At 58.5% G+C, this 13,090-nt stretch overlaps 1 protein-coding gene across 1 annotated transcript; it reads left to right on the forward strand.

Moving 5' to 3' along the window:
- The first annotated feature begins 1,397 nt into the window (after positions 1 to 1,397).
- Positions 1,398 to 12,648, forward strand: HCN2 (hyperpolarization activated cyclic nucleotide gated potassium and sodium channel 2). The gene is made up of 8 exons (XM_054290983.1): positions 1,398 to 1,855; positions 6,682 to 7,105; positions 8,065 to 8,226; positions 8,808 to 9,026; positions 10,589 to 10,735; positions 10,967 to 11,207; positions 11,361 to 11,525; positions 11,615 to 12,648. Exons 1-8 carry the CDS (start codon positions 1,398 to 1,400, stop codon positions 12,565 to 12,567), a joined length of 2,769 nt encoding a protein of 922 aa, XP_054146958.1. The 3' UTR covers positions 12,568 to 12,648.
- The last annotated feature ends 442 nt before the right edge of the window (positions 12,649 to 13,090 follow it).

The following is a 13,090-nucleotide window of genomic DNA, read 5'->3' on the forward strand; positions in this document are numbered from 1 at the left end:
ATCCACACCATTGCATTCACTCAGGCCTTTTAAGAGTTCCAGTAATTTACATTCATATTGCAGCTTTTGGTGAGGAGGACACTGCTGGGCTTAAATGACATTTCCATGCCAGTCCGTTCTGAGCTGAACTATTAACAGAGACTGAAATATCATCATAAAACAACTGCTCTATGTGTGGAGTAAAACAACTACTCTACTGTATGGGACACAGCTCTGTGGGGCCAAGGATCAGTCCCAGCCTGCAGGAGCCCTCCCAGGCCCTGCTGTTTCTGTCTCACACTTATCCCAGCAGATTTTCTAGGTTTATTTGGTTTTTTCCTGCCCTTTATGGTTGGAGAGAGCAAAGGTGTGAGAACTTTGGGTGTGACCGTGTTCACAGGGGTCTGAGGATGAGGGAAGAGACGATCTGACTCCATCTTTCAGAAGGCTTGGTTTATTATTTTATGATATATATTACATTAAAACTATACTAAAGGAATAGAAGAAAAGGTTTCATCAGAAGGGTGGCTAAGAATAGAATAGCAAAGAATGATAACAAAGGTTTGTGGCTGGGACAGAGAGTCTGAACCAGCTGGGTTGTGATTGACCCTTAATTACAAACATCCAACATGAGACCAATCACAGATGCACCTGTTGCATTCCACAGCAGCAGATAATCAATGTTTACGTTTTGTTCCTGAGGCTTCTCAGCTTCCTCAAGAGGAAAAAATCCTAAGGAGAGGATTTTTCATAAAAAGATGTCTGCGACAAATGCCAAACAATAAGTTATTTACAGAAAGTGTTAAGAAGTGCTGTGCCGTCGGGGCGGGAGGTGGATGTGCTGTCCCGGTGATCGCTCCCGGTAACCGATCCCACCGGCGGAGGGAGCTGCGGGGCCGTCAGACAGGAGCTGGATGTTCCATCCCGGTGATCGCTCCCGGTAACCGATCCCACTGGCGAGGGCTGTGCCGGCGGAGCCGTCGGCGCAGGAGGTGGATGTTCTATCCCGGTGATCGGTGCCGGTAACCGATCCCACCTCCCGGAGGCCGGCGGGGGGAGCTGCGGGGCCCTCGGGGCGGGAGATGAATGTCCCATCCCGGTGATCGCTCCCGGTTGCCGATCCCACCGGCGGAGGGAGCTGCGGAGCCGTCGGGGCGGGAGGTGGATGTGCCATCCCGGTGTCCGCTCCCGGTAACCGATCCCACCGGGGCGGGAGCTGGATATCCCATCCCGGTGTCCGCTCCCGGTAACCGATCCCACCGTTGAGCGCCGTGCCGGCGGGGGGAGCTGCGGAGCCGCCCGGCCCAGCCCAGCCCGGCCCCGCCGCCCGCCCCCGGCCCGCCCCGGCCCGCCCCCGCCGCGCCGGCGGGCGCCACTCGGCCGCCGGTGGCCTCGGTGGCGGCGGCAGCGGCGGCAGGATGCGGGCGGGCCGCGGCGCGGCGGGCGGGGAGGCGGCGGCGGCGGCCGAGGAGGAGGCGGCGGCCGATGGGGCCAAGCGCGGCGGAGCGGCGGGGCGGGCGCGGGGCCGCGGCGGGAAGGGGTCCCCGAACGGCGAGTGCCGGCGCGGGGAAGCGCCGCGGAGCCCCGGCCCGGAGCCGCCCCGCGAGCCCAAGGTCTCGTTCTCCTGCGGCGGCGGCGGCGGAGCGGCGTCTCCCGGCGGGGCCAAGGCGGCCGAGGAGGGAGCGAGCGAGGATGCGGCCGAGGAGGTGCGCGGGAGCCAGGCCAGCTTCATGCAGCGGCAGTTCGGGGCGATGCTCCAGCCCGGCGTCAACAAGTTCTCGCTGCGGATGTTCGGCTCGCAGAAGGCGGTGGAGAGGGAGCAGGAGCGCGTCAAGTCGGCGGGGGCCTGGATCATCCACCCCTACAGCGATTTCAGGTGCGGGGGGACCCGCGGGCTTCGGCCGCATCCTGCGGGGCCGGGGGCACCTTGAGGCGCGGCGGGTGCGGGAGGGGACGAGCCGGGCATCCCCGTCCCCAGCGCGGCAGCGATGCCGGCATCCCGAGCAAGGGCATCCCCTCGTCCCCTTGCCCTTCCCGGGCGGGTTCGGCCCGGCTCGGCCCTGCCGTGCCCCAGCGGGCCTTGGTTGTGTCCCCGGAGCTCGCTGGGGTTCGGTGTCCCCATCCCTGCGCTTTGCAGAGCGTTGGGAAGGCTCCCCCGAGGAGGCCTGGTGCTGTCCCTGGGGTTCAGCCGCTTTGAGGGGGGTTCTGGGGCTCCTGGGAGGACCCGAGCCCCCAAATCCAGCCTGTCTGCCAGGCGAGGAATGCCAAACCCGGGAGGAAGGCTCTGCAGCTCCATCTCCTTCCCTGGCGAGCTCCGGAGTGACAAGCGCTCCCCGAGTCGTGTGAAAGGCACCGGCAGGGATGGCTGCGCTGGCTGGGGCAGGCAGCACGGCATCCTGCAGGGATGGGCACCCTGAGCTGGCATCGCTGCTGAGCCAGCACTGGGGGCACCCTGCTCCAGAGACCCCAAAAGGGCTGGAGGAGCCTTTGGCCAGGGGCTGGGGGGCTCAGCCCCACATCGTTGTGCTGATGAGAGGTTTGGGAGGGCTCAGGGAGGGTTTGCTGCATGCCTGAGTGTGGGATCCCGCCGCAGATCTCAGGTTCTGTGACGCTGAGGGGTCCCCGTGGGGTTCCCTGAGGCAGGTGAGGTGGCCACGGGCTCAGGGCAGGGAGCAGCACCTTCACTTCACCTCCTGCTTTCACCCCCCTTATGCTGCTCCTGGGCTGCTCTGGCATCTTCCAGAGGAGCACTTGGAGGCCTTTGGGCACTTTTCAGGGCTGGCTTCCTGCACTGGGGTGGGTTTGAGCCCTTCCACCCTGGAAGGGAACCCAGGGGAGCCCCCTCCTCATGTCACGGGCTGGGCACTGGGTTCTGCTGCAGGTTTGGGGTGAGATTGCTCACACTGCCTGGCCACTGTGGCAGAGGGATCTCCACTGTCCCTGCCGTGACAGAGCAGAGGTGGCAGTGCCAGGGGGATCCTGGGGGCTTCACCCTTCCTCACTCCCCTCCTCACCCTCAGCAGCTGTGGGATGCTGGGGGAGCCTGGGAGCGGGGTGACCCCCATTCCTGCACCGGGGCAGAGCCTGCCCCGTTTCTCTGAGCTGGCAGAGCTGTGGCAGAGCCCACAGAGCTGCCAAGAGTGGGGATCTCCCTCTGGTGGGCCTGCAGTGGGCTGGAGGCCTCAGAGGATTCCCCAGAGAGCAGCAGCATCACTGCCAGGGCCGGTGCTTGCAGCAGGCAGGTGGGTGCTGGGGTGACCTTGGCGAGTCACCCTGCCTGTCCTGCCCTGCACGGGCTTCATCCTCCTGGAGCGAGGAGGACTGGAAAGCCATTGGGGCAGAGTGGCTGCCTGTGTTTTGATGCTGGAAGTGGCGTAGGAGAGTTCCCTGCCCAGTGGGGAGGAGCTGCAGGCAGAGCCATGGCATCCTCCAGCTCCACAACCGTGCACAGGAACAGGATCAGCCCACGCCAGGCTGGGCTCAGGAACCCAGGCTGTGCCCCTTGGGGACACCAGTGCATCCCTGCCACGCTGCCCTGCCTTAAAGTAATCAAAAAAAACCACATTTATCCACTGATGATAATGGAGCGTGACCTGGCCGTGTTTGCCCTGCATTTCCCATCTTTAGACAAAATCATTCCCCATCTGTGACATCATTTCATAATCAGGGTTGTTCAGCAATCCTGGCTCCTCACGGCCGTGGTGCTGCCGTCGTTCACGCACAATTCAGGGCAGGTTTGCTCCAGGAACCAAAGTTGCTATTTACATAAATATTGAATGATGAGGAAGCAATCAGGGCGGCTGAGCTGCAGATCTGATCAAAGAGACCTTGTGAGTGTGTGCTGGAGCAGGGCCACCTCCTTTTGGGTGCTGGGCAATGTTTGTCACCCACTTTGCCACTGCTGGAGGAGCAGCCAAGCCATGCCAGCTCCTTCATTGCTTCTTTTGGGGTTTCTGCTTCTTTATGGGGCTTTTTTGCTTCTTTTGGGGCGTTGCTTTGGGAGCTGGTGGAGGTTTGGAGGTGGTGGCAGTGCCCATCACCCTGTGACCACCAAGGGGCTGCTCAGGGGTTACTCCACAGGGCTGGGCAGGGATTGGGCTTGGAGCTGAGCAGGAGGTTCTCCCTGATGGTGATTTTCTGTTGTGGAATGAGGATTTTCTGCTGTGAATCAGGGGCAAAGATGCATCCAAAGCACATCCCTGGTGTTGCTTGGCTGGAGCCTTCATCACCAGGTTTAAATGCTTCCCTCTGCCTGGATGTGCCACCACAGGGGCTCCTGAGCACGGGGACGTGGCTCAGAGCTGTTCCTGCTCCTGGTGTGTGTGGCAGCTCTGGTGTTCCCATTCCTGTGGTGAGGCTGTTGGGCCCCTCCCTCTGCAGTGTCAGCCACCTCAAGGAGGGGACAGGCTGTCACCGACCTGGGCATGGTGAATGTTTGGGTCCTTGAGCAGTTTGCAAAGGTTTTATACCCCATTCCCCAGGGTAAAAGGCTTTTCCAGGGGAGAGGGCACCACTCATTCATTATAACTGTACTGGGATTTGTGTGTTGGCCACCAGTGCTCATCAGCTTGGGCAAAGTTCTGCCACTGGTTCTCACAGCAATCTCATTTTTAGAATGTATTTAGTGCGAGTTTGCAAAGTGGGAATCCTGCCTCAATCCTGCACCAATCCCACACAGATCCTGCCCGCCTGGCAGCCTGGTTGGCATCTGGGCCCCAGCAGAGCCAAAGGGCTCAGACCTCAGGGGCACAGGGGGGTCTGAAGGAGCTCTGTCCAACCTCTGTCCCATGGGATCAGCACCCACAGGAGAGTTTGGATCATCCCTGGAGCTCTGAGTGCTGCCAGTGGAGTTAAGCAAGGACCTTGCTATACATTTTCCTCTCTAGTGCTTGGACCTGACTCTTGCCCAGAACCCCAGAGCAGCACCACTGAGCCAGGCCTTGGGCGGGTGATGGAGCAGGGAGGTGGCATCTCCCTCTTGCAGGGGCTTTGGGCATCTCCCGTCATCATCACTGTCGTACAACTGGGTCAGAAGCGAGGGAGGGGTGTCGAGGATCCTGATTAATTTGTTTGCAGATATTTTTAGCAGCCTGGATTGGATCTTTTTTCTGTGCACATGAACCTTGCAAGGAAGCAAGATCTGGCATGGCACGCTGCACCCCGGGGCGATCACACAGGGTCAGCTGTGTGCAAGGGGGGGACCAGGAGCAGTTTATCTTTCTCTGCAGGCCCAGTTCTGCCCTGGCTCAGCCAGATTGCACAGGGATTGGAGCCAGAGGGGAGTTTTGCCCAGCTGGCGTGGTTATTTAATCTCAGTTCTTCGCAGCTTTGCATGGCTAATGCCCCTGTGGGAGCCACGCAGCGCAGCAGGGTCAGTCTGAGAGGGAGCTCTCGGGGGGTTTAGGGACACATCCAGCCCCACAGATGCTGATTTCAGCATCCCTGGCAGGCTGTGGGAGCCCAGGAGTGCAGCTGGCGGCCCGAGCTCGGTGTGGGGGCGCAGGGGGGCACACGGCTCCTCTGCCGAGGGGACCCTGGGGACCGCCCTGGTGTGAAGTCATCGTTTTGCAGCAGTGACATCACTCACGGTTGCCACGGCAATGCCTCACATGAGGAAGGTGTCATTGGAGAAAGGTCAGGAGCTGGGATGCTCGGCTCCTTCTGGTCCTGCGCTAGTCTGCGCAGTGTGGGGGGGTGGGAGGGGGTGAGGATCTGCCCCATCGCCCCCTCCCGTGTGCGTGGGGGTCTCCTCTTCATCCCCTCATCCTCCTCATCCTCCTCATCCCGCAGGGCACAGCGTGGCCATGGCACCCCCGCCCATCCTCCCGCACTCCCGGGTGGGCTGAGCAGGGTGTGTGGGCGAGGAGGGTCCCGTGTCCGTGTCCGTGGCACCGAGAGCATCCCCCCAGTCCTGCCCCCCGGCCCGAGGCGGCCTCGCCTCGCCCTGCCGCGCCAGAGCCGCTGTGACCTTGCAGATGCTCACAAAGGTCACGGGTGGCAGGGAGAGGAGAAAAAGGAGAAGGATGGGGTGAGGAAAAGGGGGAGAGGGGCAGCGCAGCCTGGGGGTGGGAGCGGCCGCTCATCCCCGCGCCGCCCGCGCGTCTGCCCGGGGCTGCCGCCGCTGCAGCCGTACGTGCTCCGCTGCACCGGGGCCGCGGCCGCTCCTCCGCCGCCCCCGCGCTGCGGGCAGAGCCCACCGAGCACCCCCCGAACCGTGACCCAGGCCGGTGGCACCGGGGTGAGGTGGCCCCGGCTGTCCCCGGGGTTGTCCCCTGGCCTTGGGTCCCCACTTAGTGAGCACAGAAAGGGGGAGCTGCTCCCAAGACTCTCGGGTTCTGACTCCACCCCGTGGTTTGGGGGTCCCCCAGCCCGCGGGATGCCCCTGGAGCGTGTCCCCCTCTGGTGCGTGGTGCCGTCATTGTCCCCTCCCTCAGGACCTGCTGCCATGGGCCAAATCAGACCAGCAGGAGCCTGCGGTCCCATCCTCTGCCTCAATCAGGGGCTCTGCTGGCTGCCAGATCACCCTGGGGGCAGTTTGGAGCAGCAGGATGAGGTCTCTGGGGAGAGGAGGGGGCTCCTGTGGCTGAGGTGGCATTAGAGTGACAGCAGCCCGGTGGCACAGGTCCCTTAGGGCAGGGCATGGCCCCCTTGGCATGGAGGGGACTGTGGTGACATCCCCCCAAACATCTTCTCGCTCCCCAGATTTTACTGGGACTTCACGATGCTGCTCTTCATGGTGGGCAACCTGATCATCATCCCCGTGGGCATCACCTTCTTCAAGGAGGAGACCACGGCCCCCTGGATCGTGTTCAACGTGGTCTCTGACACCTTCTTCCTGATGGACCTGGTGCTGAACTTCCGGACCGGGATTGTCATCGAGGACAACACCGAAATCATCCTGGACCCCGAGAAGATCAAGAAGAAGTACCTCAAGACCTGGTTCGTGGTGGATTTTGTCTCCTCCATCCCCGTGGACTACGTTTTCCTCATTGTGGAGAAGGGCATAGACTCGGAGGTCTATAAGACAGCCCGCGCCCTGCGCATCGTCAGATTCACCAAGATCCTGAGCCTGCTGCGGCTGCTGCGCCTCTCGCGCCTCATCCGCTACATCCACCAGTGGGAGGAGGTGAGGGCCTGCTCCAGGAGCCCCTGCGTGGCTGGAGAGAGGGGGAGCTGGGTTCCCTGACGAGCTGGCAGGGTGCAGAGGACCTGTGGGGCTGGTGGGTGGCTGTGACCCACGCTGGAGGGTTTGGGGCATCCCTGAGCTGTGATACAGCACCCACCATGGGTACCAGCATCACTGGCACATGCTGGCACACCATGCCCTGCTCTGCTAGCAGTAAGACTCGATCCCCCTGCCCACCTCAGCACCTCCCTCCCCTCTGCCTCCCTACCCCACAGGAGCTCAGGGAGAATAGCAGGACTCCTCAGAGCCTCCAGCTTTGAGGGTCCACCCTGCTTTGAGGAGACACTCAGCCTTGCTGCGTGGCTCTGGCCATGCCCTGGGAGCTGCCCTGCTCCCTCTGTGGGGCTAGTAGGTGGCTGTGACCCATGCTGGAGGGTCTGGGGCATCCCTGAGCTGTAATATAGCACCCAGCATGGATGGCAGCATGGCTGGCACATGCTGGCACACCCTCCCTGTAGGACCCTGTGCCCCTGCCCAGCTCAGCACCTCCCTCCCCTCTGCCTCCCTACCCCACCAGGAGCTCAGGGAGGACAGCAGGACCCCCTGCCCTGTGGAGTTTCCATCTTTGAGGGTCCTCCCTGCTTTGAGGGGACACTCAGCCTTGCTGCGTGGCTCTGGCCATGCCCTGGGAGCTGCCCGGCTCCCTCTCAGTGCCCAGAGTATTTGTGTGTCCCTGATCCTCGTCAGGCTTGCTGCCATTAGCGCTGTCCGGGCGGCAGCGCGGCGGCACCCGCCGGCTATAAATAGGCAGGTGGAGCTCAGCCACCACCTTGAATCCAGAGCCAGGCCAGCCACAGGAGCCTCTGCCAGCTGAGGCCATGCAGGTCGGTGCCCTGAGCAGGGCTGGGCACTGGGGGACAGTCCCGAGGCTCACCTCCTGCCGTGCCACCCACCCGCAGATCTTCCACATGACGTACGACCTGGCCAGCGCCGTGATGAGGATCATCAACCTCATTGGGATGATGCTGCTGCTGTGCCACTGGGATGGCTGCCTCCAGTTCCTGGTGCCCATGCTGCAGGATTTCCCCCAGAACTGCTGGGTGTCCATCAACGGGATGGTGGTGAGTTCCATCTGCCCCACGCCGTGCTCCTGCCTGCTCCCCAGGGCTGCCATCCATCCCCAAATCATCCATCCTCCAGCCCTAGGAGATGCTATCCCCCGTGGGCCAGGGCAGAGGAGCACGGAGCACCCAGCCCCAGATGTCACCCTGGAGAGGTCTCACAGGACCTGGAGCAGGGTGGGAGGAATTTGCTGACATGGGGCTCTTGGCCCCATCCCCTGCTGCCTTCTCCTGCTCATTAGCCACAAAGCTGCTATTAATAAATAATGGCTCCTGTTTCTAATTGCTGCCTCTCAGCCCTGCAGCCTCCTGCAAATGGCCCTTTTCCCCCGTCTGTCTCATCCTGTTTCATCAAATTTCCATCTCTGCTTTGTTCCGCCTGGCTTCCTCCTCTTCCTCCCCTGCCCGTCTCACCCTTTTCCTTCCCTGCCTACTTCGCCGGGGGAGTTTGGGAAGTTTGAAAACTTTGCTTTTCAACAAATCCCTATTGCTGGGAGACAACTGGGGCTGTTGATGGAGCCAAGGCCCTCAAGCAATGCTCACACACTCATGCATGGCTGACATCGTCCCTGTCGCTGCAGAACGACTCCTGGAGCGAGCTGTACTCCTTCGCCCTCTTCAAGTCCATGAGCCACATGCTGTGCATCGGCTACGGGAAGCAGGCGCCCGAGAGCATGACAGACATCTGGCTGACCATGCTGAGCATGATCGTGGGGGCCACCTGCTACGCCATGTTCATCGGCCACGCCACCGCCCTCATCCAGTCGCTGGACTCCTCCCGGCGCCAGTACCAGGAGAAGGTAGGGCTGGGCTGGATGGGGGCCACAGCTTTGTCCCCTCTTGGACAGGAAGAGGGGACAGGAAGAGACGCCCCGTGTGGGGTGAGGGTTCCTGTGACCGTGTTCACAGGGGTCTTGGGATGAGGGAGGAGATGAGGATGTGACTCTATGTTTCAGAACTCTTGATTTATTATTTTATGATATATATATTATATTAAAACTGTACTAAAAGAAAATATATAGAAAAAAAATCTAAAGAAAATATAATATGTATTCAAAAGGCTTGATTTATTATTGTATGATATATATTATATTAAAACTGTACTAAAAGACAATATAGAGAAGAAAATACATTAATATATATATAAGAAAATATAATATATATTCAAAAGGCTTGATTTATATTTTATTATATTATATTAAAACTATACTAAAAGAAAATATATAGAAGAAAATATATTAATATATATATAAGAAAATATACATTCAAAAGGCTTGATTTATATTTTATTATATATATTATATTAAAACTATACTAAAAGGAAATATATAGAAGAAAATACATTAATATATATATAAGAAAATATAATATATATTCAAAAGGCTTGATTTATTATTTGATGATATATATTATATTAAAACTATACTAAAAGAAAATATATAGAAGAAAATATATTAATATATATATAAGAAAATATACATTCAAAAGGCTTGATTTATATTTTATTATATATATTATATTAAAACTATACTACAACAAAATATATAGAAGAAAATGTATTAATATAGATATAAAAAGAAAATATAATATATAGTCAAAAGGCTTGATTTATTATTGTATGATATATAGTATATTAAAACTATACTAAAAGAAAATATATAGAAGAAAAAAAATATATAAAGAAAATATCATACAATATATATTCAAAAAGCTTGATTTATTATTTTATGGTATCTATTATATTAAAACTATACTAAAAGAAAATATGTAGAAGAAAATACATTAAGATATATATATAAAGAAAATATAATATAATATATATTCAAAAGGCTTGATTTATTATTTGATGATATATATTATATTAAAACTACACTAAAAGATATAATATTATATATTCAAAATGCTTGATTTATTATTTGATGATATTATATTAAAACTGTACTAAAAGAAAATATATAGAAGAAAATATATTAAGACATATATAATATATATAAAGAAAATATATTAAAACTATTCTACAAGAATAGGAGAAAGGATTTCATCAGAAGGCTAGCTAAGCTAAGAATAGAGAAGGAAAGAATGATAACAAAGGCTTGTGGCTCAGACTCTCTGTCACTGTGATTATCCATTAATTAGAAACAACCAATATGGGCCAATCACAGATGCACCTGTTGCATTCCACAGCAGCAGATAACCATTTTTGTTTACATTTTGTCCTGAGGCCTCTCAGCTTCTCAGGAGGAAAAATCCTAAAGAAAGGATTTTCCATAAAAGATGTCTGTGACAGGTTGCCAGTCAGGAGCAGGAGTGGGACCAGCCCCGTGGATGGGGATGTCCCAGCTGACAGCAGCTCTCCCCACAGTACAAGCAGGTGGAGCAGTACATGTCCTTCCACAAGCTGCCCGCTGATTTCCGACAGAAGATCCACGACTACTACGAGCATCGCTACCAGGGCAAGATGTTTGATGAGGACAGCATCCTGGGGGAGCTCAACGAGCCCCTGCGTGAGGTGAGGGCAGGGGAGCTGGGAGGAGGATGGCGATTACCCCAGCTGCCAAGGGAAGGGATCCCCTGCTCCTTGCTGTGGGTCCCACCAGCCATGCACACGCTTGGGGTCAAACGTGTCTTTCTGCAGCTCTGTGTGGGAGCATGTCCATGCGCAATCATCCTGCCAGAGTGTCCATGAGACTGGGGTGGGGAAGCACATCCCAGCTCCCTGGGCTCACCCACTTCCCCACAGGAAATCGTGAACTTCAACTGCCGCAAGCTGGTGGCCTCCATGCCGCTGTTTGCCAACGCCGACCCCAACTTTGTCACGGCCATGCTGACCAAGCTGAAGTTTGAGGTGTTCCAGCCGGGCGACTACATCATCCGGGAGGGCACCATCGGCAAGAAGATGTACTTCATCCAGCACGGGGTGGTCAGCATCCTCACCAAGGGCAACAAGGAGATGAAACTCTCCGACGGCTCCTACTTTGGGGGTGAGCACTTGGCAGGACTGAGCCAGGGTCTCTGAGAGTCACTGGGACATCTCTGCTGTCTGAGGGCACCCAGTGTGTGGTGGTTCTCATATCCTGCCCCGTTTTGTTCTTAATGGTGGAGTTCTGACCTTGGCCCTGGTGTTTTTCCCCCAGAGATCTGCTTGCTGACCCGCGGCCGGCGCACGGCCAGCGTCCGTGCCGACACCTACTGCCGCCTCTACTCGCTCTCCGTGGACAACTTCAACGAGGTGCTGGAGGAGTACCCCATGATGAGACGGGCCTTCGAGACTGTGGCCATCGATCGTCTCGACCGCATCGGTACGACACAGGGGGACCTGGGGGGAGAGGGGTATCTTGGCAAAGGGGAAAGTTTACAGGGTCTCACGGTGCTTCCTCTCCCTCTGTAGGGAAGAAGAACTCGATCTTGCTCCACAAAGTGCAGCACGACCTCAACTCAGGTGTCTTCAACAACCAGGAGAACGAGATCATCCAGGAGATCGTCAAGTACGACCGGGAGATGGTGCAGCAGGCGGAGCTGCAGCAGCACACGGCCATGTACAGCCCCGTGCAGCCCCAGGTCACCTCTGCCATCGCCACCCTCCAGCAAGCCGTGGCCATGAGCTTCTGCCCGCAGATGGCCAGCCCGCTGGTGGGCTCCATGGCGCTGGGCTCGCCCCGCATGATGCGCCGCTTGCAGTACGCCCAGGCCGTGCCCAGCCCCTTCGCCGTGTCCCCCGTGCTGCTGCAGCAGAGCCCCCCGCCGCAGCCGCAGCCCCCCGTGCCCCACGCCAACCCCTCGCCCTCGCAGGACCCGGCGCAGCCCACGGCCCTGCCCGCCTCCACCAGCGCCTTCGCCGCGGCCGCGGCCAGCCCTCCGTCCCAAAGCCCGCTGGCCAGCCGGACGTTCGCCTACGGAGGTGCCCCCGGGCCGCTGGGCTCGCAGCTGTCCCTCAGCCAGCAGCCGGCGTCCGGCTCGCCGCAGCGCCTGGCCGCCCACAAGAGCACACAGGCGCTGCACACCAGCAGCCTCAGCCAGGATTCGCGGCCCCTCTCGGCCTCGCAGCCCTCGCTGCCCCACGGGCTGGCGGCCGGCAGCACCCAGAGCCCCCCGGCGTCCGCCCGCGAGTCCAGCACCTCCATCGGAGGCGGCCCGGCCGCCGCCTCGCCGGGCCCGGGCCCTCCGGCCGGGCTGCGGGCCCAGGCGCCCTCACGGGGGGCCCCGGCCCACCCGGCGCCCACGGGCTCGGGGCTGACAGCGCCGCCCGCCCTGCCGCAGGACTCGGCGGCGGCCCGCAAGGATTCGGCGTCCAGCACGCCCGACACGGACCCGGCCAAGTCCAGGCTGTCTTCCAACTTGTGACCTCCGCGCCGGAGGGGCGGCGGCGGGGGAGCCCCCCAGCTCAGCTCGCCCTGCGCCGCCGGGTGAGGGCCACGGCCGCACCGCCGGCTGCCGCCCCCCCGCCCCGGCGCCAGCCCCGCTCCCCGGTCCCTCCTGCCGCCCGCTGCAGAGCGCGGCAGCTGCCGAGGGTGGGCCTGGGGCTGCCGGGCCCTCTCCCCACCGCGGGGTCACTGGGCTGAGCCCCCCGGGTGTGTCGTCTCCGACCAAAGTCTGACCCTGTTGCCCGAAGTCCCGCTGCCCCCTTGGCCTCCCCGGCTGCCCATAGAAGCCACAGCTGCATTCTCGCCATGACCAACTCTGTGTATGATATCTATGACCTGAACACATCCCTGTGTGTGACCCGCAGGACACCTCCCTGGGGCTGGCGGCGCAGCCCCGGTGCCGCGCGTGTCCCTGCGCCCCTCTCACAGACCCAAGGCGAGGGGTGATGGTCCAGGACTGGAGGTAAGTTGGGAAGGGTCTGAGGGATGGTCGCCCTGAGGCT

The sequence above is a fragment of the Melozone crissalis genome, unplaced genomic scaffold (genome assembly GCF_028551555.1).
Source record: "Melozone crissalis strain CALT ecotype California unplaced genomic scaffold, PUWL_Pcris_2 ptg000088l_1, whole genome shotgun sequence".
Classification (NCBI taxonomy): domain Eukaryota; kingdom Metazoa; phylum Chordata; class Aves; order Passeriformes; family Passerellidae; genus Melozone; species Melozone crissalis.